The sequence below is a fragment of the Equus quagga genome, chromosome 11 (assembly GCF_021613505.1).
Source record: "Equus quagga isolate Etosha38 chromosome 11, UCLA_HA_Equagga_1.0, whole genome shotgun sequence".
Taxonomy (NCBI): domain Eukaryota; kingdom Metazoa; phylum Chordata; class Mammalia; order Perissodactyla; family Equidae; genus Equus; species Equus quagga.
The window spans coordinates 66,154,205-66,178,939 of NC_060277.1; the positions used below are offsets into that span (position 1 = coordinate 66,154,205).

The following is a 24,735-nucleotide window of genomic DNA, read 5'->3' on the forward strand; positions in this document are numbered from 1 at the left end:
GGTGGGGAGCGCTCGCGAGATCTCAGATCGCCGGACCCGAAAGGTTCTTAGGAAGTTGAAGGGCCCGGAGGAGGCCCCAGGGCAAATGGCCGGAGCTGGACCAACCATGCTGCTACGAGAAGAGAATGGCTGTTGCAGCCGGCGTCAAAGCAGCTCCAGCGCCGGGGTTAGCGCAGGCTCAGGTTTTGGGATTGAGGGGCAGTCGGGGAGCAAGATGGGGGGACGAAGGGGGAACTGCAGCTCCCGGCAGGCTCTGGGCTTCATGTGAGTGCCCCGCGGGCTGTCGGGAGCTGTGGTTCCGCGGGTGGGCGGCAGCCGGGGCGGCGCGGTCTCAGCGCGTGTCCCACCCCGCGCAGGACTCAGACGGGGAGCGCGAGGACTCGCCGGCTACGCGCGCAAGACTGCAGCTGGAGGCGCTGCTCAACAAGACTATGCGCATTCGCATGACAGATGGACGGACATTGGTCGGCTGCTTCCTCTGCACCGACCGCGACTGCAATGTCATCCTGGGCTCGGCGCAGGAGTTCCTCAAGCCGTCGGGTCAGTGCCCGGGGAATGCACACCCGCCTGGGAATGCGGCCGAGCCTCACGCAAGGCAGTTCTCCAGTGCTTGTCTGCACCGCTCATTTTCTGGGGCTGGAAGTCATGGCCCAGAAAGGGCGGGGCCCACGCTGGCCCGCCTCCCTGATGCTCTGACCCTCCTTTCCAGATTCCTTCTCTGCCGGGGAACCCCGTGTGCTGGGTCTGGCCATGGTACCCGGACACCACATCGTTTCCATTGAGGTGCAGAGAGAGAGCCTGGCGGGGCCTCCTTATCTCTGACCACGATCGCGCGTGCCTTTCAGACTTCATTAAACCTGTAACAGAAGTGGACTGTGTCTGTGTGTAGCTGAGATGCCAGGACAGGGATTACACACTCCATCCCTAGAGGAGGAGGTTTATCCGAGGTCCGGAGCACTCTCAACCTCGACGTCCAGTAGTGCCAAAGGTTCCCTCTTTTGGGGGTGGGGATGGGGCCAGGCTAAGCTTAGGACCCACAGGCCCCAGGGTGGGCCCCTCCATCCTCCCTCCCACGCCGCTGCTCCAGAATGTGGCGGGAGGGGGTGTCATCCTGCTCCGGAAGGCCCATTGTTTCCCTCCCCGGCCTGGCAGCACCGAGTTCCTCTAAACTAGGGTCAGAGAACGGGCTCAGGTCCCCAAGGGGAGCAGAGCAAGAGACAGAGGCCAGGCTGTCTCCACTCTGTTGTTGGGTAGGTGACTTTGGGGTCAGGGACAGAGCTCTGGGGTCTGGCCAGGAAGAACGGGTTAATGCGTAAGGGAAGGCTGAAGGATGCTCCCGTCTGCTCACTTGAGCCCGCACCCCCCTCCCCGTGTTTCCTGCTCCTGGGCACAGGGCAGGAGTGATAGTATTTGTGAAGTCTCTGTGTTCACAAGATCCCAGGAGCACGTTCAGTTCGTTAATTCTTTATTGATGTGGGATGACTCCTTTCCCTCCAACCTCGCCCCGCAGCCCGTAAATACTAGAGGAGCCGCACCGGAAAAGGAGAACACGAGGTTCCGTTGTCCTGTTCACAAGGAGAGCAGAGGGTATGCAGGGTCCAGCCCAGATGTTCAGGATTTAGATATGGGTAGTGAGAAGAAAGTAGGTTTTCTAGGGTGTGGCAAATTTTCACCAGCATTGGGTCCACAGATGCTGCTCCCCAAGGGGTCGCTAGGACTCGGCTTAGGCAGGAGTGGGGGCAGGGTAGGTCTGGAGACCCCCGGGCTTCAAGTCCTTGTGCCAACAGCGAGAGAGGGCAGTGGTCAGGGTTGTTCTTGACTTGAGAGTCCTCAGATCAGACCCAGACCTTTCCTGATGTGGGGACGGCCTGGGACCCTGGTGAGGCCCGGGTTTGCCGCGGCTGCTGCGGGGCGCGCCGGCGCCGGTAGAGGGCTCGGCTGTAGGGCACGAGGCAATCGCCCAGGCGGAGGCGCAGGCAGAGGCGGCGGTAGCTGGCCAGGGCAAGCACGAGCAGCGGCACGAGGAGCAGGAATCCGGTGACCAGCAGGGCCGTGAAGCCCGGGTCCCGCAGGTGCGCGGTGCAAGGGGGAGCCTGGGAGCGCAGGAACTGTGGGAGGAGAAGAGGCGTCAGGCCCAAGCCAAACAGCCCAGGTGGGCACAAGTTGTGGCCCATAGACCCCACCGCCACCATCACCACATACACGCGCACTCACACGCACATCCCAGGATGCACGCTCACCTGGGAGTGACAGAGGAAACCGAAGCCTAGCATGGTCACAGCGGGTAGCAGGATGGTCCCCAGCACCAGCGCCAGCAGGAGAAGATTGAAGGCAGCCACCAGCAGATTCTGGGCCGTGACCAGCACAGCGCAGGCCCAGCAGTCCAAGGGGTCCCGGGGCTCTGGGCCGCCGCCGGGAACCGGTCGCATCGCCCCCGGGACATCCGCCATGACCCGCCTAGCTCCCGCCCGCCCAGGCCGTCTGGGCCGCGGCCCTTATAGCCCTCTTTCCTGCCCCTCCCCCGGCGCAGCCTCTCCCCACCCCCCTTATCCTGGAATGCGGCTCCAGGATTAGGCACCCCCCATACCGTGGAGCGGACCAGAGCTCTGGACATTCCACAGGCGCCTCCGGGGAGGGGCTCAGCTCGCCGGGGTCTGCGCACTCCCTCCCCATCAATCACGGTCTTGCAGCCCTCCTCCCAGTACTCTCCCCGCTATCACCAGCACGTTACCAAAACAAGACGTTTTTTCTGGTTTTATTTTTAATATTAATATTCTCACACAAAAATCACCGAAAATAAGGGTAGGGTTGGGAAGACCCCTCTGCCCCTAGGGCAGAGAGACAGTGCAGTGCGAGGGGGCGGGACTGTAAACCCCCCACCCCTCCGCAGCCCCAGCGAGGAGAAAAAACTGACAAAACGAAAATAAAGCCCCAGAGAAACTCATCCCGGGGTGTCCCTGCCCCAGTGAGGCCCTGGCCCTGGGCTGTTTCACGCTTAAAAAGAAAAGGGGGGGGGGGGGGGGGGGGGGGGGGAGGAAGGTCTGTGTTTGTAAAATTGGCCGGGGCTGGGAAGGACGGGGTTCCTTTTCCTCATAGTTTTCTTTAAAACTTTTAAATTTTTTTATTTTATTTATTTTTTTACAAAATACCATTTCAGTTCCCACTTCTTCCCCTACAGTACAGGAGTCGCTCACCCTCAGGCAGGGTTGGGGTCGGGTCGGGAGTAGGAGACTGGTCCGAGAAAGTGCAGGACGTAGGGGAGGGGAGCGGGTTTGAGCACCATGAGAACCCGGCTGGAGCCGCGGGCGGGCGGGCGGGCGGAGACGGACGGGCCGGCCCGGACACACACTGGGGCGCAGGGAGAGCCCGGCGGCGGGCGGTCCCCGGAGGGGCGGGCGGGATGGCTTGGGGGGTGCAGGAGATCGGGTTTTCCCAAAAATGAATAAATAGAGGTGAGTGGGACTGTTATAAATTAAAAACCAAAAAACAAAAACAAACAAAAAAACCCAGAAAATACAAATCATAACCAAGTGAATAAACAGAGACATGTACAGGGATCACAGCTAGCATTGGAAGTAAAAAAAGGAGGTTCTGGGGGAGGGGTAAAGCCCATAGAAAGAATCTCATTAAAAACCTCGGCTGCCGGAACGTCTATGTACAAACACGAGCCGCGCGTCAGCGCCGGGCGGGCGGCGGGCAGGCGTGAGGGAACCCGTATGTGACCCCCGCCGCCGCCGGAGCCTGGTCCTTGTGTCTGTTGCTAGAAAGGCCAAAGTCGGTGAGGGGAGGCGCTGGTGGGCGAGGGGCTGCCAGCCCCCTCCCCCGTCTCCCATTTTTTTTCCTTTTTTCCTCATATTAAAAAAAAAAAAATCTTAATAAATTAAGTGAGGGGAGCTGCCAATGGGGTGGAAGGGCTGGGCCCGACCCCCTTCCCGGCCAGAGGCGGGACCTAGGTCCAGCCCAGGCGTGTGCTGGTGGCCCCGCGGCGCCCTGCGGGTGGGCAGGCGGGCGGGGCGTCCGGCCTCATCGCGACGTGCTGGCGGGGGCCTGCGGGGAGAGAGCGGGCGGCGGCTCAGCGGCAGGCGCGGGGCGGCCCACCCCACGCCCGAGCCCTGCGCCCAGCGCCCCGCGCCCCGCGCCCCCACTCCGGTGCGCGCCCGCCTGCCGGCCGGCCGCGCTCACCAGCGTGAAGGCGTCGTAGGCCTGCGCCAGCTCCTCAGTGCGGTACTGCTCCAGCACCACCACGCCCTGCAGGCCCGCGCTGCGGCGCCGCGCGCACGCCTCGCAGTGCACCAAGTACGTGTTGCGGCTGCCGTTCTCACTCGTCACGAACAGGATGTTGAACACCTCCACCTGGGACAGGGAGGAGGGGGCAGTCACGGGGAGGGCGGGCCACCGAGGGCACCTCCCTCCGGGCAGGGGAGAAGGAGAGCGGGCGCACTCACGTCGCACTCGTTGCAGTAGTAGGCGGGCTCGTCCTTGACCCGGCCCTGGTAGGCGATCTTCTTCCCCGCCCGCACCAGGCTCTCCCGCTGCACCTGGCAGTGCTTCATGGACTGCAGGAGGCAGAACCTGCGTGCGGGAAAGGTGGTGCTGAGGCAGGGCTGCCGGCGCGGGGAAGCAGGTCGGGGCCTCCCAGCTGCACGCCCCGGTCACATCCCCTGACCAGGGCATCTATCACAGTTGAAATTTCATGTGGTTTTTGTCTATTTAGACCACAAGAAAACGAAGCTCCTTCAGAGCAGGGCCCTTGTCAGCCACCCCAGAACAGTAACACTGCAGGGCACATGGTAAAGGGTGGAGAGAGAGGCGGAGAATGGGGTAAATCAGACCGAGGGCCGCGACACAGATGGGCTTCCTCCCAACTAGGGCCCTCACTTGATCATCTTGAACAAGTCGGGGTCGCTGATTTTGACCGTGCGAGCCACGTTCCAGGACACATGAATCATGGGCACAATGGACTTGACGTTCTTCACCTCGTTCCACTCGTATCGTTCCAGGGCCAGCTGGTACTGATAGGCTGCAGGCCAGAGGGGGTCACTACAGGATTCTTAAACAGCTCCCGGCCACTTGGGCCGCAGCCCCTTCCCTCAGAGCTGGCCGCTCTCCAACCCCCGCCCCCGGGGCTCACTCTCCACGGGCCACACCCCCTCTGCAGGACCCATCACCTCACCCCACCCTCTCACCGGTGAGGGGCCCCACGTTCCACGCGATGTTGTTGCACCAGCCGGTGGCCTGCACCCAGTGCACGGTCCCTGCGTTAATCCACACGAGGTCTCCGGGGCGCTGTACGAAGCGGTACACAGGGATATTGGAAGCATAGAGGTCATCCAGGATTGGCCACCAGGAACCCGTCAGGTAGTCTACGCCGTGCCTGCAGGGTGGCCACAGGGTCAGATGGAAATCTGGGGACCCAGGGACGGGACGGGACGTGGAGGGGTATCTAACAGGGAGGAGGGCGGCGCGCACCGGTCGCAGAAGGCGCTGATGGTCTCCCAGTAGTGCTCGTGCACCGCGAACCACTCACAGTCGCCTGGGCCGATGTTGATGTTGACAGAGCAGAAGTTGTTGTTCTCTTGGTGGCCTGCAGGGGGCGACAGAGAACGGCAGGGCTAGCCGAGCAAAATCGGCAACCAGCCCGCCCTTTAGCTCTCATTGGCGGACCGAGAAGCGCCGACACCAGTCCCGCCCCTCGCGCGCTTCCCGCCCCCGCGCGCCCGGGCGACGAGCGCACCTGGCGTTCGGCTGCCTGGGACCTTCATGTACAGCTGCACCGTGTTCATGCCCAGGATGGTGTGGCCCACGTGGCTCAGCATGTTGCCCGTGGATGTTACCCGCATGAAGGCGGGCAGCTTCAGCAGCTCCTGCAGTTGGGGCTTCCACCTGCGGTGGCGACGGTACAACAAAGTGAGAGGCTACCCTGCCGCGGCCACCCCATCGGCACTCCTGCCCCTGCTTTGCTGGCCTGAGCCCCACTGACCACTGACCGTTTGGCGTCAGACAAGTCGATATTGGTGCCAAACTTGATGATGTGATGGTTCTTCGGGTCTGGTGTGCTGCTGCTGCTGGGGCGGAGAACACAGGTTGGTGGAGACGCCCAGGGAAGGAGTCATGAAAGGTAGGGGCAAAGTGTACGGTACCTAGGAGGGGTTCCTGTGGTGCTGTCCGGCTCCTCGGACTCCTCATCCTCACTCTCCTTCTCCTCCTGCTTGGCCACAGGGGTAAGCAGGCCTGGGTCAGGGACCTTCCAGGAGCCCTCCCACCGCAGCCCCAGCTCCAAGCCCCCTGATCCCACACCCCTGCCTCTGTCCATGCTCACCACTCACCTGCAGGGACTCCTGGAAGGATGAGGCCTGGTACTGCGCGTACTTGGCAATGGTGGTGTGGGAACGGGAGCTCTCGCAGGGCCAGATCTGTCGCGTACCAGTCAAATCCCAGTTTTCATCTGAGGGCTGCTGCACCTGGGTGCGCACCTCTACCGTATGCTCACCACTTGCCTCCACCAGCGTCTTGGTGGAGAAGAGGCCCAAGTCTGTAAGGGAGAGCCAAGCAGGATGTCAGCATAGAGGCAGAGGGCAGGGAGCAAGGATCCAACTCACTCTGTCCCGCCTTACTCCCCAAGCCTGACAGGGTGGACATAGGCTTCACCCATAGAGCTCAGCCTAGGAGGAAAAGGTGAGAACCCCACCCCCACATGAAGCTGGGAGGGTTCACCCTCCCAGGCCCTAGCCTTTATCTGGATCACCACCAACTCCCTTTCTCCCACTGCTGCTCTGAGCCTCAGCCCCTCCACCAGAGTCCCAAGGCACAGAGCACCTGGCAAACAGTAGGTGCTCAATAAATGGCAGTTTCTTTAAGCTATCATTGGATCCCATAAAAGATTTAGTCAAGTGAAAGCCCAGAGAATATATGGATACAGAAACGACTATGTGTATAAAGGAAACGAAGATTGAATTTCACGTTTCTATATGGTTTCCTCTGCTTTTCTATGTTTGAAATTTTGCACAATAAAAGCTTGAAAAACATAAAGCCCTGAACCATAGGTCTTCAGGATTTACTACAATCTGTATTCTTCTCATCCTTAATCACCAAGAAAACCAAGTGACTCTAACCAGGCCCTGAGATACATCCCATTCCCACTTGCCCACTGCTGGGGAGAGACAGACAGATGGGAGAAAAGCCTGAGGCCAGCTAATCCATTACACAGAGCACTCTTCAAAACTGGTCTATGAATGACAGAGGAGAGCTCACTATAGCCACAGTCCTGAGTCTTCAAGTGTGGGGGCTTGTAGAGGCTCCCAAAGCCCCAGATCCTTGCTGCCCTCCCCACACCTTTGTGCCGCACACACTCACTGAGCCGCAGGGAGCCTGCCAGGCCACGGATCACGGTGATGGGATTTCGAGGGTCTGTACAGAACTGCAGCAGCACCGGCGAGAAAGCGTCCCGTTTGCTCTCCAGCTGAGGGACACCCAGGAGACAGGGCTGGGATCAGAGCCCCGGCCCAGGCTCAAAGCAACCCAACAGCCCCCAACATTGTCTTATAACCCTCTGGCAGAGGCAGTTCTGAGCACGGATGGCACACATACATAGATGCTGGGTGTGGGTGGGTTGAGTTTTTCCCGGGGCAGCTTCTCCTCAGTGTTGATCTTCGGTTTCACAGACTGGGCGGGGGAAAGGTAGGACTCCCGGAACTTCCCTTTCACCTTGGCATTCCTGTGGGAGGAAATGAAATGAGGACAGATATATCAGGGTGATTAGAGAAGGGAGCCTCCTCCCTGGCCAGGTCAGCAGCCTCATGGGGGACAGGCCCTAACTCACTTGCTGGCACGAACGACGTCAGCAGCGCAGTGGCTGATGGTAAGGTCTGCCATGCGCAGCCTCCGTTCTTCCACCTCAGAGGCGATAAAGGTCTCCTTGTCACCACTCTCTACCTTGATAAGCCGGATCTTCAGCTCCTTTGGAGGTCCTTCACTAAGTGAGCGCAGCTTCAGCATGTCAGCCCGGCTGACACCTGGTGGCCCTGGAGCTTCCTCCCGAGGCTTCTTCCCAGGGACAGGGGCTGACGGGGGTGTGGGCTGGCCAGAGGTTGCAGGAGCTGGTGGAGGGGCTGGAGCTGTGGGTGGCTTGGCCTTGGAGGCCCCGCCAAGATCAGGCCGGGCCTTCTCACGACCCTGGATCTCCTCGCTCTGCAGGTCCAGGTTCCCCAGCACCCGGCGGCTCTTTTCTTTGGGGGCCTTGGCCTTGGCCTTTGCCCTGCCCTCACGGGGCCGCCGACCCACACTGTCCTTACAGGCCCGCCTGTGCCGCCGGTGCTCCTTCTGATGCTCCTTCTGTCGCCGCTTGCTGCTGCCTTGTCCTGCTGCTGCCACTACCCCACCACTCTCCTCCTTGGTGGGAGGCGGCAGTCGCTCAGTCCCACTGTCCACTGGGTCTGCCGTGTCCACCGGGTCTGTGGCACTCCTGCCTACTCGTTCCACAAGGGTCTCACAAGCCCGACTGATCTCTTCTAGCACCTCAGACTCAGAGCGAGCAGGGGGCAGGGGCAGGGGTGGGGGTGGCGGGGTGGGGGTCATGGGGCCCGGGACTGGCTCTTCGCCCGCCCTGCGCTCCCGGGCCCAGGGCCCGCCTGAGGTAGAAAACTGAGATGACGAGGAAGCGGAGGGCTGTGGGGAGCCCTGGGCGCTAGGAGCCGCTGAGGTGGGCGGTGGGGCGGTAGCACCTGATGGGGGACCAGGGGAATACTGTGTGGCAGGCAAGAGCCCAGGCCGGGTGGAAACAGCTGCTCCAGTCCCCCGGTAACAGTACTTTTGTCCCTCCAGCACGGAGGCCAAGGATTTGAGCAGGCTGGCCGGGCTGGCTGGTGGGGGTAGTGGGGGTGGTGGTGGCTGTGGCTGTGGCTGGGGTGGCGGAGGGAACTTGGCTAGAGGCGGCGGTGGCGGTAGGGCTGGTGGTGGCTTCTTCTCCTCTTCCTGGGTGGCCGTGGTGGTGGTGACGGTGGCAGCAGTGGTGGTTGTGGCTGTGTCAGTGGGGAATGGAGGCTGCAGGGATGCAAAGGGCTCCTTCAGCGGGGGCGGAGGGACCACGCCTGCCTCCTGTTGTTGCTGCTCCTCCTCCTTTCGAATGGATTCGTCCAGCATCTTCATGATGTTGGCCAGCCCATCAGGTAGGATCTTGAATTCAGCTGGCTCCTCAAACTGATCCTCCAGTGGGGTAGAGGGAAAATCAAAGAGTCGCGGGCCTCGGGCAGGCAGCTCCCCAACCCTGGGCGGCACAGGCTGGGGGGCTTTATTCAGGGGGCCTGGGGATGGCCCTGGCCCCACCTCGGGGGTCTTTGGGAAGGAGACCCTGGGCCGAGGGCTCTCCGGGCGCCTGAAGCTTCCTGAGGTATTTTGGTGGCAGGAGGAGGGAGGGGCTGGAGGCAGGGCAAGAGTCAGGGGTGCAAGAGGTGGGTCCTGGGGGCTCAGTGTTGGGCTGGGGGGCCGGGGATGGGGGTCCATACTTCTGGCTAGATAGGGAGGTGGGGGGAAGGACACAGGCCCAGTAGGGCTACTGCTGTGGCTGCCATTGTTGCTGCTGCTGCTGGTGGTTGGGGGAGTAGGAGGGGTGTGCGAATCCTGAGTGCCCACAGAAAAGCGGGGGGCAGGAGGCCCCAAGAAACCCTCACGGTGAGGGAGGGGTAGTGGTGGAGGGCGGGGGCGTCCCTCAGCCCCGAAGAAGAGCTCCTCTAAGATCTCTCCATCCTCGCGGGCTGCCCGGCAGGCCGGGCCCTTCAGCCAGGCAGGGGGTGGTGGGGGGCGTAGGAGGCGGGGACAGGGGGGTAGAGGAGGTGAGGGGGGGCCAGGTGGCAGGGACAAGTGGGGAGTGGCAGCGGGACCTGCCAGGAACGGTTTCCGACTGCTGTGTGCCGAGGGCCCCAGGCGGGCTTGGTGGGAGGAGACCTCCAGCGCGGGCGTTTGGTAATGGTCAGCGCCAGGCTGCAAGTGTAGGATGCAGGTAGTCAGAGGGCTGCTCTAGCCACCTCAGACAAGCTCCACTGATCCCCCCACTCCACCTTCCACCTGTGGTCATCACTCACCATGCCTGGGTTCGGCTCCACGCCCCGGAGACCAGTGTTGCTGCTGCTGCTACTGCTGCTGGTGGTGGTGCCGGGGAGGCCGGGGGGCCGGGAAGGGGCGTAAGGCACGCAGGCGGTGGTTGCTGCTGGTGAAACGCTGGAGTCCATCCGCGACCTCTGAACTCTGCTCTCTCTAAGGTCACTTCCGGGGGGACGGGTGGCAGGCGGGCAGCCATGGCTCTCTGCTCCTGGGGGGCGGGGGCCTGGGCCTAGGGGTGCAGCCGGGACCAGCCGGTGGCCCGGGGGGTGCGCAACATAGGCCGGAGCTGGGTATGGATATGGGTGAGGCAGCGAGTGCCGCTGCTCCTGTGGGAGATAAATGAGGACACTGGGTGAGAAATGGACAACATGGGGACTTGGAGCTAAGAGGTAAGGGGCAACAGACAGGTGCTCACCTGGCGCTCTGGGGGTGCTGAACCCTTGCGCTCGGGGCCCCAGGCATCTCCATGTAGGGTACTCCACAGCCCTGGCTTGGTCAGCTGAAATGGAGGGCTGGTGGCTAGGCCAGGCAGGGGTGGGGGTGGGGGAGGTGGTGGTGGTGGTGGTGGCGGTGGTGGTGGTAATGGTGGCGGAGGCAGCGGCAGCCCTGGGGGAAGGCCAGTCTGGAAGAAAAGAGGGTGTGAAAATCCCACTCCTTGCCGGAGTCCTCTCCATTCACTGCTTGCCTGCCTGCATACGACCATACCTGCTCAGAGTTGCAGCCTCTCCTGCGCTTGCCTCCAGGGCTGAGGCCCTCCTCCCCTGAGGGGCCTGAGAGTGCTGCAGGAGGCACAGGCTGTACTACTGGGGGTTCAGCAGCTCGCTTCACTGGAGGACCCCCCCGCTTGGCCCCGTAGTTCCGCTTGTGCTGAGCAAAAAAAGAGAGGAGAGAGAATGGTACAGGTGCAGACCTAGCCCAGCCCTCCTCCACAGCCCACCCAGCCCCAGCCTCACCTCAAGGTGCAGCAAGTTCCACACTTGCTCCAGGGGGGGCAGGACCTTGGCTCGGTGCTGGCAGGAGCCGGCATGAAAGTTCCAGAGCTGAGCCTGGGGAGGTGGGGGAAGGGTACAGGAGATGGGGCAGAAGCAGACATGAGACAAGGGCACTGAGCCACAAGGCACAATCCTAACCCCCTATGTCCTGCCTCATCTAACCTGCTGTAGTCGGCCGATGCGGGGCCCCAGCTCAGCCAAGCTTCCTCCATATCGAAGGGCGCTGTGGTAGCATCGTATGGCCTCCTCGCTGTCGTGCTCTGACTCGTACAGCTGCCCAAGCTGCTCCCACAGCCCTGGCTGGGCTGGCTCCCGAAGCAATGCCTGTACACAGCCATGCAAGGATTCCAGCTTCCCATGGAGGGGTCTTGGGGTGGGTGTCCTACAGAGCAGAATGGGGCAGGGGGCGGTGGGTTGTCAGGCTTAGGGGAACTTTTTCCAGGCCACAGCTTTGCCTCCCATTCCAGAGTACCTTTGAATCCTCACTCACCCTGGAGCATAATATGGTTTGTTGGGGTGCCCAGAGCTACTGCCGTGTGAAGGGGGTAGAGGAGCAGAGAGTGGGGGCTGCCCGATGCTGGCAGAGCACCTGGAGAGAGAAGAGGTCTGTTAACATATAGCAAGATGGAGCAGCCTTGTCCCTACCTAGGAACGAGAGGACTGAGGGGATAAGAGAAAGCAACTGAGGACTGCACCAAGGCCCACAGAATGGCAGAGACCCAGAAAATGACATAGAGATTGAGGGGTACAGGAGATGGGAAAAAGAGTACCTGGAGACAGAGAGAGATGGCCCAAGTTCTCACCTGCCTCCGGGCAGCCATGCGCTACGAGGAGGGGGATGGGGCGGGCAGGAGCTCCAGGCCCCAGCACAGCTCAAGCCCCCAAGGGCAAAGGCTTCCCGTGCAGCGCGGGCCCCTGGAGGGTCCACTGCCCGATGCATTCAGCCTGAGTCAGGGAGAAGATGATGATCTTACTGGGGGCAGAGCCTGAGCTGCCAATGTACACACAGCCAACCTAGCCCCAGTCTTTCCCTTACCAGGTCAGCAGTGGCCCCAGGAGCCCTGGAGATCGGGCACGGCCCCCTGCCCCAGCTCTCTGGGGTGATGGTCCCGCTCCAGCTGCTCTGACAGTAGGGCCCACTGCCCCCAGATGGCAGCCCAGGGCCTTTCACAGCCAATTCTGCAGAGCGGAGAAGAAAAAGGAGGGAGGTGAGCTGGCCAGCACACAGTCGGGGCCGGGGCTAGGCTGGCTTGGCTGTGGCACCCACAGGTCTGTCATCTGCGCAGGGAGCCCAGCCTTAGCTTGCCCTGAGGGGAGGCCCACCCGGCCTAAAGAGCCCCTAGAGGCCCAGGAGAGTGGCTAGGAGCCGGGACGAGTGGCCGGGAGCGGTCGGGCCGCTCGGTGGGACAGGGTGGCTGCGCTGCCAGGCTTCCAGCCGGGAGCCACGGGACGGCAGGCAGCGCCGCGGCCGCTTACCCGGCCTCCGTGGGAGCGTCCTCTCAGCGCGTCGGCGAGCTCCACAGATCCGGCCAATCACAGGACTTCCTCTCTCCCCAGAAAGCCAATCATCACCCGTGTCTCCGCCTCAGTAACAGCCTGGCCGAGACCAATAGGAGCGAGGTTAGCCCGGCCGCTGCCGGCCTGGGGAGGAGGGGCGGCGGAGCCGGTCAGACGGGCTCGGCCCGGGGTGACCCCGAAGTGACCCCGCGGCTCCCACCTAGGGTCTCCATCTCGGACCTGACACTCGGGCCGGCGAGGCAAGTGGGGCTGTGACCCGGGCAGGGGAAGGCGGCGAGTCGCACGCTCGGGCCGGCCTGGGGGATGGCGCTACCCGCAAGTCCCAGGCACCCACAGAGCCGCCGGTGGTCCCAGCTAGACCGCCCGAGACGCCCCCCAACCCCGCCGCCGTAAGACTGACGGACGGCAGATAGATGTACAACGCAGACAAAGACGTCGCTCCCCTTTCTCACTTCACCTCTCCCAGTGCCTGACCTCCCCACCCCGAGTGCCCCTTGGAACTGCTTAAGGCTGGCCAGTCACAGTGACTTCTCCGGCACCAAAAGCCGCCCGCCCCGCGATCTCAGCGCTCCACCCCCCACGCTTGACCCCATCCCAAACTATGGTCAAGCCCCCAGCCTCATACCCAGTTTCTTCAGCTCCTCCACTTCCCCTGGCTCTCTACGTCTTCAATACCAACCGACCCCAAAAGCAAACCCCCCCATTAATCCCTCAACTTCTGAGAAGTCGCGCACCGCGGTTCCGAGTGGCCCCTCTCGCGTGGCTCCCGTATCCTCTATGTCCTTCCTCGCCGGGGCCACGCGGTTCCCCACGGCCCACGTGGCCCCCGCCCCCCAAGGGAGGGGGGATTTCGGGGGTTGCCCGTGACGTGGCTACTTGCGCAGCGGAAGCGGCGTGTGTAAATGTGCGGGGGGGGGGGGGGGGGCCCTTCGGGGGGGGGGGGGGCGGGGCCCGACAGGCGGTGACATCACCCTTGTCCCACTCTCACCGCCCACTCCCTTAAAGAACCCAGAACCCGTTTCACTTCCTCCTTCTCGCCCCCCCAAGCCCTTCCCGTCGGTGCCCACGACGGCGGAGCGCTCCCCTTCCTGGGCACCTTCCTTTAAGCCCCAGTTCTTCCTTTTCTCCTCTCTGAGCCCAGGATCCCCTCCTCGCCTACCCGGCGTCCCCGCAGGTAGGGAGCCGGCTCCGCTCCCGGGACCGGTCCATTGAGAGTCTAGAGTACAAAGAGCTGCGAGAGGCGAGCGTAGAGTACAAAGCGGCGGGGGCGGGGCCAGCGCTCCAGCTGGAGCTAGAGCCGGGCAGGAAGCCGGGGGAGAGCGCGCGACGAGGGGCTGGGGGCGGCTGGAAAGTTCGCCTTCGCTGAGAGAGGTCTGCGCTGTGGGGAAATTTCCACCCAGCCCACAAGAGCAGGCGGGTTTCTGGTGAAAACAGTCCTCCCTCCGCAGGGCAAGGTTGTCTGCTTGCACGCAAGCGCTTGGACCCTACCGGTCCCAGCGTGCCACTCCCAGCCGAGCCCTGGTAGGCGCTAGGGCTCGGCGGACCCTCTCCGCAGTTTACGCGAGTTTCTGTCAGAACTCTCTCCTCACCATACAGCCTTGCTGTCAGTTACCAAGCCCTGGGACAAGTACAGCGCTCAACTGCGGTCAAGTACAACCTTGGCCGGCTGCCCTCACCCCAGTCCCGGGGCCCATGGACCAGACATGGGAAAACGGGGATCCAGGGGTCCAGACATCAAAGGAACAGATCCCCGCTTAGGACGTGGTGCAGAGGGCGCTGCCAGTTACCAGGAAATGCAGCTTCCCCTTCTGCGATGATGACACTTCCCCTCTACCACTTCCCCTTTCCCACGGGGAACTGACTCAGCTTTCCCCACACCAGCGAGTCCCGTCCCTCCAGCCTCTTTCTACCTTTATCCACAAACCCCCACGCCAGTACTCGGAATACAGCTGCCCTCACTTGAGGACAAAAACTTCCTGTACACTAAACACACATTCACTCTCGCCAACTACCTCGGATCCTTGTCCCCACCCGGGACCCAGGCGTCTGACTCCTCATCCGCCTCCCGTACAAAGCCCTCCCTCGGGGTCTGATTCAGGATTGGGGTGGGGGAGCATGAGTCACCCAGAAAACCTTCCCCTATTCCCACTGACTCAGCCCCCGCCTCCCTGAACACACACAGACACACAGTCAGAGGCAGACACAACTCAGCCCACACACCGCTCACCACCGGTCCCGCGGAATTTCCCCTCTCGTCTTCCCCCACGACGGCCCCTCCCCGTGCCCTACAGCCCCGACGCTGCGCTCACACCTGTTCCCCAGTCACCCGCAGCCGGCTGGCGGTCCACTCTCACCTCCACTCTCGCTTTGGGGCAGGAATAGCCCTCCCCGACTCCCGGTGTCCGTACTAACCAAGGGAAGGGGACAACCACGGACAGGCACAAAGACAGACATCCACAGACTCCTCGAAGACAGATGAGAGGTAGACGCACGCGGCCAAAACCAGGCTGAGAGAATGGTATACTTCTGGGGCACAAATTCCAACCACTCCCGCCCGACCCACAGTCCCGAGAGTCAGCCACTCAGAAAGGGTTAATTCTTCTCCTGCCGAGGCCACGCCCTCTCCATCCGGGCACTCCTGGCTAAGCCCGGCCCCGCCCCCTCCATCCGGGCTCTGGACTCAGGGACTTTAACCGACCCCCTCCCCCTGGAGCCCCGAGAGAGACCCACTCCATCAATCACACCCACTTAACTCTCTCTGGGCTTGAAGCCCGGGAAGCCCCTCCGCGCAGCGCTCCAGCCGCGCGGGACGCGTGGTAAGGGGCCAGAGGTGCGCATGCAGACTCACATGCCGGCCAAAGTCGAGATCCCGCAGGCAGGGTTTTACCGAGCAGGCAGTCAGCAGGCACGCAGCACGCGCGCGGAGGCGGGACCGTTTTGGGAACCCCGCCGCATCCCGCTCCCTGCCAGGCCTCATTCTGCCTGGTGAAAGCGAGGGGTTACAGGCTCGCTTCTTACCTGGGGGAGGGGGAGGGGGAGGCGGAGGGGAGGGCCACCGGCTGGGGCTCCGCTGTGACTCAGCCACCCGGGCAGGCCGCCCGCTCGGGATTCCCTTCCCCAGCCTTCCCCCGCTTCTGGCCCCTCCCCGCCCCCCACCGAGGAGTGACAGTGCCGGCCCGGGCCCGCTATGTGTCACTGCAAGCCTTGTGTCTGCCTCTGACTGGACCGCTGTGTTCACCAATCTGTCTGACAAGGTCGGCTGTGTGTGGGTCCCGGTGTCTGTCTCCGTGTGCACCTGCATGTCTGCTCATCTTGTCTCCTTCAGTGCCTGTGTCTGCCGCGTTCCTGTCATTATGCCTGTCTACATGACTCCGAGGGGCTGTCTCTGTCTGTGTGTCTGCCTGGCTCCTGTCTCGGTCTTTTGTCTGGGTCTGCCTCTGCATCACTTGCGTGATCACGTGTGTCTCTGCACATGCCCTTCTGTGTTTGCCTTCACGTTTCTGAACAGAGTCGGGGAAACACTGGAGCAGGATGACCCTGCTGAGTCGTCGCCTCACTCCTCGGAATCCTGACGTCTTGCTGGATCAGCGATCCTTCTGTTTGAGTCAAGTATTTGGGGGTCTGTCTGCCTTCAGTCAAGGTCTGTCCTGTTCCTCAACATCCTTGCTTATCCTCACAGCTCCCTGCGGCTCCCATTATGATGTTAAGTGCTAGCATTTAGTGAATACTTACTACACACCAGGCACTGTGTTAAGCCCTTTATAGACATTTTTTAAACTCCTCCCCAAAACCTGAGGTAGGAGGTACTATTATTACCCCATTTTTCAAATTAGGAAATTGAGGCTCAAAGAGGTGACTTGGGCAAGGTCATTCTGCAAGAGGGTGGAAGAGCTGGGCTTCCTTCCAAAGCCTTATTCTGACCACTCTTCTATAACACCCCTATCCTATTCTCCCTCTGTTGGTTTTATCTGCACAGGCCATTTCCTGGGTCAGCCTGCCCCTCAGCTCTACCCCAGGTTACCATCCCAAATGTCTCATGTGCTCTAGAGAAGGGGTGAGTAGGAGGCTGTGCAGCAGATCTCAGAAGCCATCGGTTGCTTGACAATGGAGCCCATTCAGTTAACACATTGATTCAACACAATTCCACTGAGGCACCCCAATGTGCAAACCATCTTGCCAAATAGAGACAGAGAGAAGAAAACAGTCCCACTCAAAAACTCAGTGAGTAGTTGAGAAGAATGATGCACACTCAGAGAACGTAAGTCCCTGGTTTAGGTATCTTCTTTTTCCCTACAGAAGAATGGAGGCTGGAACAGGGCCTCAGGCAGAGAACTGTCAGAAGGAGACAGGGAAGCAGAAGAGGAGCAAGACTTAGGGTCTAGGGGGCAAATGCTGTAGTGCAATGGGGAGAGAATGGAACAGAAAGGGATCTGAAAGGAAAGGTGAGATGCCAAGATTGCCATGGTAACAGCAGGTTGTTGTGGCAATGGCCTCCACTATCTCTCCAAATCAATTTCCTATCACCCTCCATAAGCCAGGCTGTTCAACAACTCTTATGGGGCAAAGACCTCTCCCTCCCAAGAAAAATCCCTCCAGTGTATCTCATCTCTACTCCCCAGCTTAATTCAATTCAATAAACAACTGAGTTGTAGCACTAGGGGAAGAAGATTTTTTGGTGGTAGTGGAGAGGCTGGTGAAGTACAGGGCTGAACCATTTGTAAACAACAAAGGGGAGCTCCATAAACCAGGAAGGCTGAACCACTCAAGCACCACATGGTGGGGGGATGCTCAGAGTTGGACTGGACCATTCTGAGGAGTGGGCATGATCCAGATCATACCACCCTTCTTCAAGCATGTGGTGGAGAGTTGGACTCTTTGGAGGGAGGGGTACTCAGGGGCAGGACTTACCAGATGGAGTTTGGTGTGCCCTGTCTCATTGGAACAAGTGCCCCAGCAGTGGGGTGCAGCAGACCACAGAGGGTGGGGTGCGTGGCACTATGGGGCTGGCATGGTGCCTGGGGGAACCTAAAAGAAAAAAGCCAGTTAGAGGTGGGATCTCCCAAGCTGGAGAATTTCCCTGTGCTCCCTGTCCCCTTAATGAGGAGAAACCTGGCTCTAGTGGTCAGATGGGATGGGAGAATCTGTTTCCATGGCAACCAAAAAATGCCATCCCCAAAGTGGTCCTCCAGCCTTTCCCTTAGGAAGCAGCCTGGACCAGGAGGTAAGGGGAGCACACTATGGCATCTGCATAAGTCCAGAGGCAATACCCAACCCATGATCCCTCTTCTGACTGGGTTCTCCTGCTGAGAGTCCCTGGCCCCAGAGTAGCCCCAGCTGTCCCTGACAACTGTACCCAAGACAACCTCAATCCTGGCCCCAGGCTTGCACATCCTCTACCTTCAGCTCCGCCTCCTCCCTACCCTTATCAAGACACTAGTCAACCCCACCCTCTGGACTCTGCCCCCTCCCCTTCCCCCAGGCGGGTGCAGGCAGGTCTTGGCGAGCAGCACAGGTGGCCAGACTAGATGAACGGGCCCAACAGGGAGGAGCCCTCTTCCTCAGCAAGGACTGTGACTCTGGGCCTGGGTCTGGAAGTGGCCTCTGCTGCAAGCCTCCCTCCATCCCACCCGTCAAGGCCATATCCTGTTTCCCCATCACCTCCTTCCTTTATGTGGCCTAAGAAGGTGATAGAGGCCCACTCCCTCCCCTCCTGACTCTCAGAGACAAGAAGCTATGCCTTTTAACATAGCCTTTTAACTTAAGTCGAGGGCCAAGAATCAGGTGTCCATCCAGGGGTCAGATCTAAGTCTGCCCTCAGCTCAAACTCATTCCTCGGGGACCTATGTTTCCTGCTCCCTTAGCCACAGTTCTCTGCCTTTAAGGACTCAGACATTTGGGTTTCCCTAGAGACTTGGGCTCCCAGTCTAGTCTCTCCATTCCCCGGCCTTCCAGCCCCCATCTTTCCCCCTGCCCCAGAGACTCAGGCCTCTGGCCCCCAGCCTCCATGATGCAATGTGGTGCAAGCTGCCTTGGCTGCTGATGACACTGCCCCCAGAGAGGTGCTATTTCTGACCCATGCAACGCCCCTCACTGGGCCAGCATAGTGGTCAGCTGCAGGCTAGGGAGCACAGGTAGGCAAGGTCCTTCAGCTGGAGAAGGGAGCTTGAGGTTGGAACCCTCCAGGACAGGAATGCTCAGAATGTGGGACCAGGGAGTGTGTGTTTGTAGCATTTGTGTATATGGTTGTGATGGAGGGGAAGGGGAAGCTTGGGAGGGTCTAGCCTAGAGAGAGGGGAGTGGCAGGCCTTAGGACAGACCAAGAGGAAGAGTGAGGGGCAGCCAACGGGGTCAGCAGGGTGTGTATGGGGTCTGGACACCAGAATGGGGGAGGGGCCAACACCCGTTTAAAGGGCCAGCCCCAGAGCTTTAATCCCTCACCAGCCCTGGCCCCAAGCCGGAGGCTGTAATTCATCTGTCCAACAGCTGGGGTGGGTGTGTGCTGGGGGGGGGGGGGGCGGGGGGGGGGGAGGGGGGGGCGGGGGGAGGGGCTGGGGCTTTCTTGTGCACAGAGCCAAACAACAAAAGGGGAAGCTGAAAGGCCAGCTCCAGTGTGCCCAGGCTAGGCTGCTGGGCTGCTGACTTGCAGACCTGCCAGTGGCCCCCACCTGGGGGCCAACATACTCCATAGTTTGGACTCAAGGATTCTTGGCCAAGGAGTCCATGAACCCAAAGCTGGAGCCCTGGAGAAGGCTGAGGCTGAATACCCCCCAAGCAAGCTGTCACCCACTCCTTGCAAGTCCCAGCCGCACCACTGTCTCAGACCTGGCAGGCCCCTTAACAGATTCAGCCTCAAATGCCCTGCTAGCCAGCCAAGCCTCCCCAGACATGGCCTGCCGGCTCCCCCTCCCGCCAGCACAGGGTGGCAGCGGCCACACCGAGGCTGTCCCTTTAAATCATTACCACCCCTGATTGTGTGGACGATCGGAGGGCCCTGCCCCCCAGGCAGGCGGCTTGCCACCTCCCCCCCACGAGTCCCCAGAAATGTGAGGGCCATTTAAAGGGACAACAGAGAGGCAGCCGGGTCTCTAACTACCCCCACCCCCACCCCGCACACACTCACAGCCCCCTTCCACAGTAACACACAGCCCCTTGCCCCTCCAAAGGGCCCCCCAAATTCCGGTTCTCTCCTCACCCCTAGAGACTGCTAGGAGAAAGGGGGCCAGAGTTGGGGGGCGGAGAACTGGGGGAGCGAGAAAAGGACAGGGACTCCCTCCTTCCTCGAGCCCCAGGAGACAGCTCGGAAGGAAAGCAAAGCCCAGAGCAGCATCGAGACAGCCCCGAAAGGTGCCGCGGGCAGACCTGGGGCGCACAGGCTGTCGGGCAAGGGGAAGGGAGTCGGGCTGCATGAGACGGCGGCGCGGCCAGCAGGCGACAAGCCGAAGTGGGGGAGATGGAACAAGGAGGGCCAGGGAAAAGAGGCAAGGCCGGGGAAAACGGGGAGACAGAACCGGGAAAGGGGTCATCCGGGAGGGTGTGGAGGAATATCCGAGAGGGGAGGCGAGCCAGACCAGGGTTACCTGCTGGGTGTCTGTCCCCCGGCGGTGCCCCCGGAGTCCGGGTAGGGAGGGGGGGAGCAGCAGGGGGGGGAGTGGGGGCTGGGGGGGGCGGGGAGACGGTCCCTCCTCTGCCTCCTGGGCCTGCCCCGGCGCTTGCAGCCTCTGCCTCCCTCCCTCCTCCTCCCCGTCCCTGAGTCCCGGAGTCAAACAAAGAACTGTAGCAGGCTCTCCCCAACCCCCTCCCTCCCTCCTCCTCCTCCTCCTCCTCCTCCCCCCCCCCCCCCCCCTCCCTCCCCTTTCCCCCCCCCCCCCCCCCCCAGCCCCCAGCACTAGTCTCTCTCCACCCACCCACCCCAACCTTTTACACACCCCTCAGCCCAGCCCCTTCCCCGCAAAGGAAACTGTGGAGTCCCTTTGCAAAATTGAAAGGCTCCAGAGAACAACATGGGAGGGGACTGGGGTCTTGCCTAAAAATCAAGAACCACAATACAATTATTTTATTTTTACAGCCAGAGGAATAGTCTTAGCTGTTTCTTCTTCAAGAGAGGAAAAAATAATCCTAAAGAAAGCAACACAAATCTTACTAAAGCCATCATCAAATAAAGTGCACAAAAGCAGTGGAAGTGAATCCCCAGCCCCTGCCCCCACCACCCACCAAAGTAACACAAACTCTCCACTCCTCCCTAACAACTCCCAAGGTCTTGGCCAGTTTGAAGCAGGCCTACTAACTATAATAATAAAAATAGTAACTAACAGCATTGAACAATAATACGCATTTCATAACAAGCATTCATTCAGTGTTCGTTCTGTGCCAGGCACTGTGCTAAGTGCTTTGCATGAATTCTCATTTTTTCCCCTCCCAACTGCACAGAAGGTAGGTATTGACATTTAAATTTTCCAGATTCAGAATATGAGGCTCAGAGAGGTCGTGACCTTCCAAGTCCCTATAGCCACTAAGTGGCAGAGCTGGGAATGGAATCCAGGTCTGATCTGACAACCCAAGCTCTAAGGTACATGAAAAACCAGTTTTTGCCAATACCGTAACCAACCCCTGGACTTAACTCAATAGAGAAGGGTAGCCATAGCTATCAGCTGAGTCCCCCTCCCTCAAGGGAGAGATCCAGCCACCTACGCAGAATAAAGACCCTGACTTTTCAGTCTAATACTATTTCTAGACCCTTTTCCTTACCTTCCAGGGTGGGGGTGGGGGTGCCACTAAGGTCAGGGATGAGCTGGTGTCCAGTGAATCCCCCATACCACATACAGCTCTTCTCCTGGGGGTGGTTATCTTGAAACCACCCTCACTTCAATTCAAAATGGGGCGAGGGGCAATAGGACACTTGGCAATGCAGCAGGTGGGAAAGTAAAAAGACTGTTAGGAGGCTCTTTCAAAGGGGGAGGGAGCTTGGAGGGAAAGCTCTTCTGTACCAATCTAGGGAAAAGTGACCCAGGGTTCTCTTAACCCAGCAAAGGGACAAAGTCTCACGGACACACCACGCCCGTGCCCCTCCCCCTCACGAAACTCCAGGCCAGGGTTTCCCACCTGCAGGATGCTAAGGCCAAGGGAAGGGAGAAGGGAAAAAGATGGCACGGGGCTGGACCTGGACTCAGGGCAGAGGTGGGGGGGGCCCGGAATGGAAAGGGGAGGAGGCCTCACTGCCTGGCAACCATCCCGGGGCACGTGCACTGGTGACATCATCCTAGGCCACCTCTAACACAGACCTTTGACCCCTAGGGGCGGAGAGGGGCCGCTGGCTAAGCTTCCTGGGAAATAGCCTTAGGAATTCTGGGAACCCAAAAAGGAGCTGAAAGAACCCAGGCGTCCTGCCTTTATCTCTTTTACCCTCAATAAGGCTCCAATCCCAGAGACTCGGGCCTCTTGGCTCCTCCTCTCCGCCTCCAGCCCTGACCTCCCAACCCACATTTCTGACGGAGTCCCGACACGCCTCTCAAAACTACTGTGCCTTCTCTCTCCTGGGCGAGATATCGGGTGGGGGGCGAGAGGTGGGGGACGGGGGCACCGGGTCCCGCAGGGCTCCATCTCCCATCTGTGGGACCCCCCCCCCCCGGTCCCAGCCGGCCGCCAGCCGGAATCTGTCTGGGTCCCCAACTCTCCTGCCCCTCCCCGCGCTGTTCCAGGGCGGAGTCTGTGGAGTTGAAATCAGGACACGGCGAGAGGAAGAGTTATATAACCGGGAGAAGCCGAGAACGACGAGTGGAGATCGGGACAGCCAGCCCGAAAGGAGCCGAGGGAGGTGCAAAGAGCACCAGGGCGAGTGGGGAAGAAACGTTAGGGATAGGAAGCATTTTGGTGCACATCAAAGAGGAAGAATTCACGCGAAGAAGGGGCGTGACGGCCTGGGAAGAGTCACCTGGGCGGTGTGGGGCTTCCCCGCAGCGCCCTCCCCCGCCAGCAACAGCCGCCGGTCCCGAGCAAGTGCAGCCTGGGGAAGGGGCGCTGGTACCCGTTCCGTTCCTCCTGGGGAGGCAACTAAGCTAGAGCCCGGGAAGGCAGCAGCGGAGCACGTGCGGCCGGAAACCAGAGCTCCGCCCAGCCCACCTGGGAGAGTGGGGCGTCCCCCGAAGGGTTGGTGGGGAACCGGTAGCTGACCCCTCCCACATAAGGCTGGGCGTTAATGGTTAGAGACCCCGTGAAAGAGGGCAGAAGGACCCAAACGCTTGGGTCCTGAGGCGCTGAGAAGCCCAGCCCAGGACTAGTTTGCAAACACAGACTCCAGATGCGGAAGGGGGGTGAGGGGCGAGGGGCGGGGGGCGGCGAGCGCTGGCTAGCCGCGCAGGCGCAGGGGGAGTACTCGGGCGCGTGCGGCGGAGGCGAGGGTGGGCGAGAGCGTGTGGGAGTGCACGTGCGGGTCCCGGGCAGCTACCCCCTCGTTTCCTCCACCTCCTCCCCTCCCCTCTCGCTCTTCTCGTCGCTCTATCAGGCCTCCTCCACATTGGCTACCAGGGCCATGATGTCAGGGACGTCCGCTGGAGCGGATTGGGCAGATGGGAGAGTTCGGGAATCCGGCTCCCGAGTCTAGCTCTCCAGTTACTCTGGCAACAGGGCAAGCAACCCCCGGGAGGGAAGTGGAGCGGAGCTCAGCGCCGCGCCTGGGTCCCGCCTCCCTCCTGGTAACTGCCGAGTCCAATTCGATGGTAGCGCAGCTCGCTGCCTCCCCTCCTTCCTCCCAGGGTTCCCCTAGTCCCGAGAACCAGGCATCCTGTCCTCGACCTTCCCCACAGTCTCCCAGCCCCCCACTCTCGCCAACTCCCACCCCAAGTCACAGCCACAAGCCACAGCAGACAGGAAGCGAATATGCGTTGCTTAGTAACCAACCCGCGTGCCCCCTCCCCACTATTTACCCCAGCCCGGGGAGGCGGAGACTGAGTCCCCAGCCCCCTCCCCACCCCTGCCCTTCGCCCTCCCGCCCACAATTTCCTGTGAGGGGGCCTAGATGATAGGAAGTCAAAAGAGCATCTCGGCCCACCTTTTCCCCGGGCCGGGCCGAGGGTCTTCGGCGGCTTTCAGGGCCCCATCCCCCACCCCGTTCCCCTCAGCTCCGGCTGTGCGTCTCTCCCTCGCCACCTCGCGGCTACGTCGGGAAGGTTCAGCACAGAGAAGGGCCTGAGCCCGGCGAGCGCCAGAGCAGGAGACGGCAGAGTGGGGGCAGGACCAGGGATGAGGAGGCCAACGGGGTGAGGCCGAGTGAAGGGAGGTGAGGTACGGCGGCGTGGAGGGGAGCGAAGGCCACGGCTGGGAGGCTACCGGGGCTCCTGGGGTGAGGGTTAGGGCTGAGGCTGCACACCTCACCAGTGGGAAGAACTGAAGGAAGGCCTGAGATGGCCCCAAGACTGGAAACACAATACTTCTCTGACCACGGCAGACCTCAAGGGGCCATGGCACTGACCTGTCTGCAAACTCTGACCTTTAGTTCTGCCCTTCAGTTAGGGACTGTCCCGCCCCGCCCACCCTAGTGTCAGGAAGGGGAATCCCAGCCCAAGGGGGACTCGAGTCCTTTCAGGCCCCTCTTGACTTTCGGAACCCGAAACATCTGCCTTCCAGCAATTTCCCCCGCCCCGCCCTCCTCCCTTCTAGGAGACCCGGCTGGCCTGCGCCCCAGTCTTCCCAGCGCCTCTGCTGAGACGCAAACGTCCATTCCCAACTCTACCCCTCTGGAGACTCAGGCGCCCCGCCCCCCTGCGCGGAGATGGTTTCCCTCTTTCCAGACGCCCTCGCGGCTCCCGGTTACCTGATTCTGGGTTGTCCCAGGTGTTCAGGCTCCCCAAGGTCTCCCAGGGGGTCGAGCGGCCCCCCCCTCTCCCAGGCCGGGGCTGGGGGGGCCGCTCCGCCCCGTGGCGCAGTTGGATTTTCCAACACAAACACCGCCCCCCCTCCCCAGCCCCGCCCCCCTCTCATGGTCCCGCCCCTCCTCGCGCCGAAGTCCCCCCTCTCCGGCTCCGCCCCGCCGTCTGCCGGTCGCGCTCGCCTCAGCGCCGGTGCCGAGTAGGAACCCGAATGCGGGGTGCGGGGTTCAGGGTGTAACGTACGGGGTCCAGCCCCGATCCCTGTTTGA

The 24,735-nt window shown here is 61.2% G+C and overlaps 3 protein-coding genes across 11 annotated transcripts; 1 reads left to right on the forward strand and 2 right to left on the reverse strand.

Moving 5' to 3' along the window:
- The first annotated feature begins 7 nt into the window (after window positions 1-7).
- Window positions 8-871, forward strand: NAA38 (N-alpha-acetyltransferase 38, NatC auxiliary subunit). 2 transcript variants are annotated; one of them, XM_046676535.1, is made up of 3 exons: window positions 8-166; window positions 357-540; window positions 710-871. In XM_046676535.1, the coding sequence occupies exons 1-3, from the start codon at window positions 86-88 to the stop codon at window positions 820-822; spliced, it is 378 nt and encodes a 125-aa protein (XP_046532491.1). In that variant the 5' UTR covers window positions 8-85; the 3' UTR covers window positions 823-871. The 2 variants fall into 2 exon arrangements, with proteins under 2 accessions (XP_046532491.1, XP_046532490.1); XM_046676534.1 differs by having other exon boundaries at window positions 8-540.
- A 577-nt stretch (window positions 872-1,448) lies between these two features.
- TMEM88 (transmembrane protein 88) lies at window positions 1,449-2,615 on the reverse strand. The gene is made up of 2 exons (XM_046676156.1): window positions 2,241-2,615; window positions 1,449-2,108 (listed from the first exon to the last, which is right to left on the reverse strand). Exons 1-2 carry the CDS (start codon window positions 2,448-2,450, stop codon window positions 1,836-1,838), a joined length of 483 nt encoding a protein of 160 aa, XP_046532112.1. The 5' UTR covers window positions 2,451-2,615; the 3' UTR covers window positions 1,449-1,835.
- Window positions 2,616-2,741: 126 nt separating this feature from the next.
- KDM6B (lysine demethylase 6B) lies at window positions 2,742-24,563 on the reverse strand. 8 transcript variants are annotated; one of them, XM_046676155.1, is made up of 24 exons: window positions 24,412-24,562; window positions 17,514-17,630; window positions 12,564-12,683; window positions 12,124-12,266; window positions 11,891-12,032; window positions 11,578-11,676; window positions 11,250-11,469; window positions 11,049-11,141; window positions 10,801-10,962; window positions 10,511-10,717; window positions 10,077-10,421; window positions 7,820-9,975; window positions 7,588-7,714; window positions 7,354-7,459; window positions 6,327-6,532; window positions 6,141-6,205; window positions 5,988-6,065; window positions 5,735-5,883; window positions 5,470-5,584; window positions 5,187-5,374; window positions 4,879-5,020; window positions 4,446-4,572; window positions 4,183-4,353; window positions 2,742-4,047 (listed from the first exon to the last, which is right to left on the reverse strand). In XM_046676155.1, exons 5-24 carry the CDS (start codon window positions 12,025-12,027, stop codon window positions 4,024-4,026), a joined length of 4,917 nt encoding a protein of 1,638 aa, XP_046532111.1. In that variant the 5' UTR covers window positions 12,028-12,032; window positions 12,124-12,266; window positions 12,564-12,683; window positions 17,514-17,630; window positions 24,412-24,562; the 3' UTR covers window positions 2,742-4,023. The 8 variants fall into 8 exon arrangements, with proteins under 8 accessions (XP_046532111.1, XP_046532110.1, XP_046532104.1 ...); XM_046676154.1 differs by having other exon boundaries at window positions 2,742-4,353; window positions 5,988-6,062; window positions 24,412-24,563; XM_046676148.1 differs by having other exon boundaries at window positions 2,742-4,353; window positions 24,412-24,563.
- Between the last annotated feature and the right edge of the window lie 172 nt (window positions 24,564-24,735).